The sequence below is a fragment of the Echinops telfairi genome, unplaced genomic scaffold (assembly GCF_000313985.2).
Source record: "Echinops telfairi isolate 266 unplaced genomic scaffold, ASM31398v2 ScPeMD7_2;HRSCAF=8, whole genome shotgun sequence".
In the NCBI taxonomy this organism is placed as follows: domain Eukaryota; kingdom Metazoa; phylum Chordata; class Mammalia; order Afrosoricida; family Tenrecidae; genus Echinops; species Echinops telfairi.
Genome location: NW_022103898.1, coordinates 19,500,170 through 19,501,452, shown reverse-complemented (window position 1 = coordinate 19,501,452; position 1,283 = coordinate 19,500,170). Strand labels below are relative to the sequence as shown.

The 1,283-nt window shown below is 51.4% G+C and overlaps 1 protein-coding gene across 1 annotated transcript in view; it reads right to left on the bottom strand.

Moving 5' to 3' along the window:
- MTERF2 (mitochondrial transcription termination factor 2) overlaps positions 1-1,283 on the bottom strand; it is a 10,412-nt gene that overhangs the window by 4,955 nt on the left and 4,174 nt on the right. The window contains exon 2 of the mRNA XM_045291154.1: positions 177-283. Coding sequence (XP_045147089.1) covers positions 177-283 — 107 coding nt within the window. The remainder of the gene's footprint in view (positions 1-176; positions 284-1,283) is intronic.

The following is a 1,283-nucleotide window of genomic DNA, read 5'->3' as shown; positions in this document are numbered from 1 at the left end:
TAGCCCCACGTGTTTATCGGCCAGGTTGGCACAATTAACTCACTCTCCCACTCCAGTTAACTGCCTGCCCTGCATCTTGTGCATATGGCATATGTCACATGTATTCTAAATGGGCACTTTAGGAAGTGCAAGACCATCAGCATCACTACTTCAATAAACCTTCAAGTCCAACCTACCAAAACCCCCAAGAGTCCTCAGGGCACTTCCCAGGAGCTAGATCCTCCTTAGATGGACCTGCCATGCCAAACTCATTTGCCTTCCACCAGGCTGGCTGGCTGGCACTCTATGGAGCAGTATCAGGTGGTCTGGGGTAAGTGACTGACTCGCCCTCTGCTCATTACCTCACTGTGGACCAGCTGACAATGGGAGTCAGCTCTGGGGGTGGTGAAGCCTTTTCAACAGATGCCTGGCACTCAGTGGGTGCTATGATGAGACTGCTTTCGCTCTCCGAATTCTGGATCTGAGCAGATCTGGGCCCTGGAGGGAGGGTTACCTGCCTGACTCGGCCAGCGTGGTGAGGACGCTGCCTGTGGGTTTCGTTCTTTTTCCATTGCATCAAAGGCCATGCAGAGACCAAGCCCAGATGTTTGAGTCTGTTGTTTGCTTGGGTATTGCTTGTTACAAAGTTCAAACCACACAGGGGAGCGTGAGCCAGTGAGCCTGTCTTTATCTGGGCAGCATTTACCTTGGAACAAGACATGCCTGTAGAAAGCTGGACCACCACCACTGGGCTCGGTCCGGCCCCCCCTTTCCCTCTACAAAGCTACACTTCCTTCAGACAGGTAGACATTAGATCGTTTCAAGTTTAAGGGATTTTAGAGTTCTCATTCAAGTCCCTACATTCCGTATTATGACTCAGTGCTTTCTCTTCTGGGATGGGGACTTCCCATAAGCAACTGTTCTTTCCCACAAGGCTTGAGGAGCCTGACTTTGGTCCCCTGCGGTGCTGCCCAGGGCAGCTGAGTGGCCTTAGCTGTAATGCATCTTAATTTTTGGATAGTCAAGGCCACCCAGGGAGGCTTCAAGTGACTCCAAATCCTCCTGTCCAACGTAATTGTTCTGGACAACACCTGGTTCTCAGACACCCACCCTCCAGCTGGGTGAGGAAGCCTGATTTCTCTGACAAGCACAAGAAGTTAGCGAGTGTTTCTCAAGGTGTTTACAGAGTTCAGGTCCCGAGAGGGTGGTTTCCCAGAGCGGAAGGAGCCTGGCTTTGCTCACCAGGTAAAACACACTGCTTATAAGATGTAGTCATGCTTGAAGGAGGGCACCTGTGCCGCTTT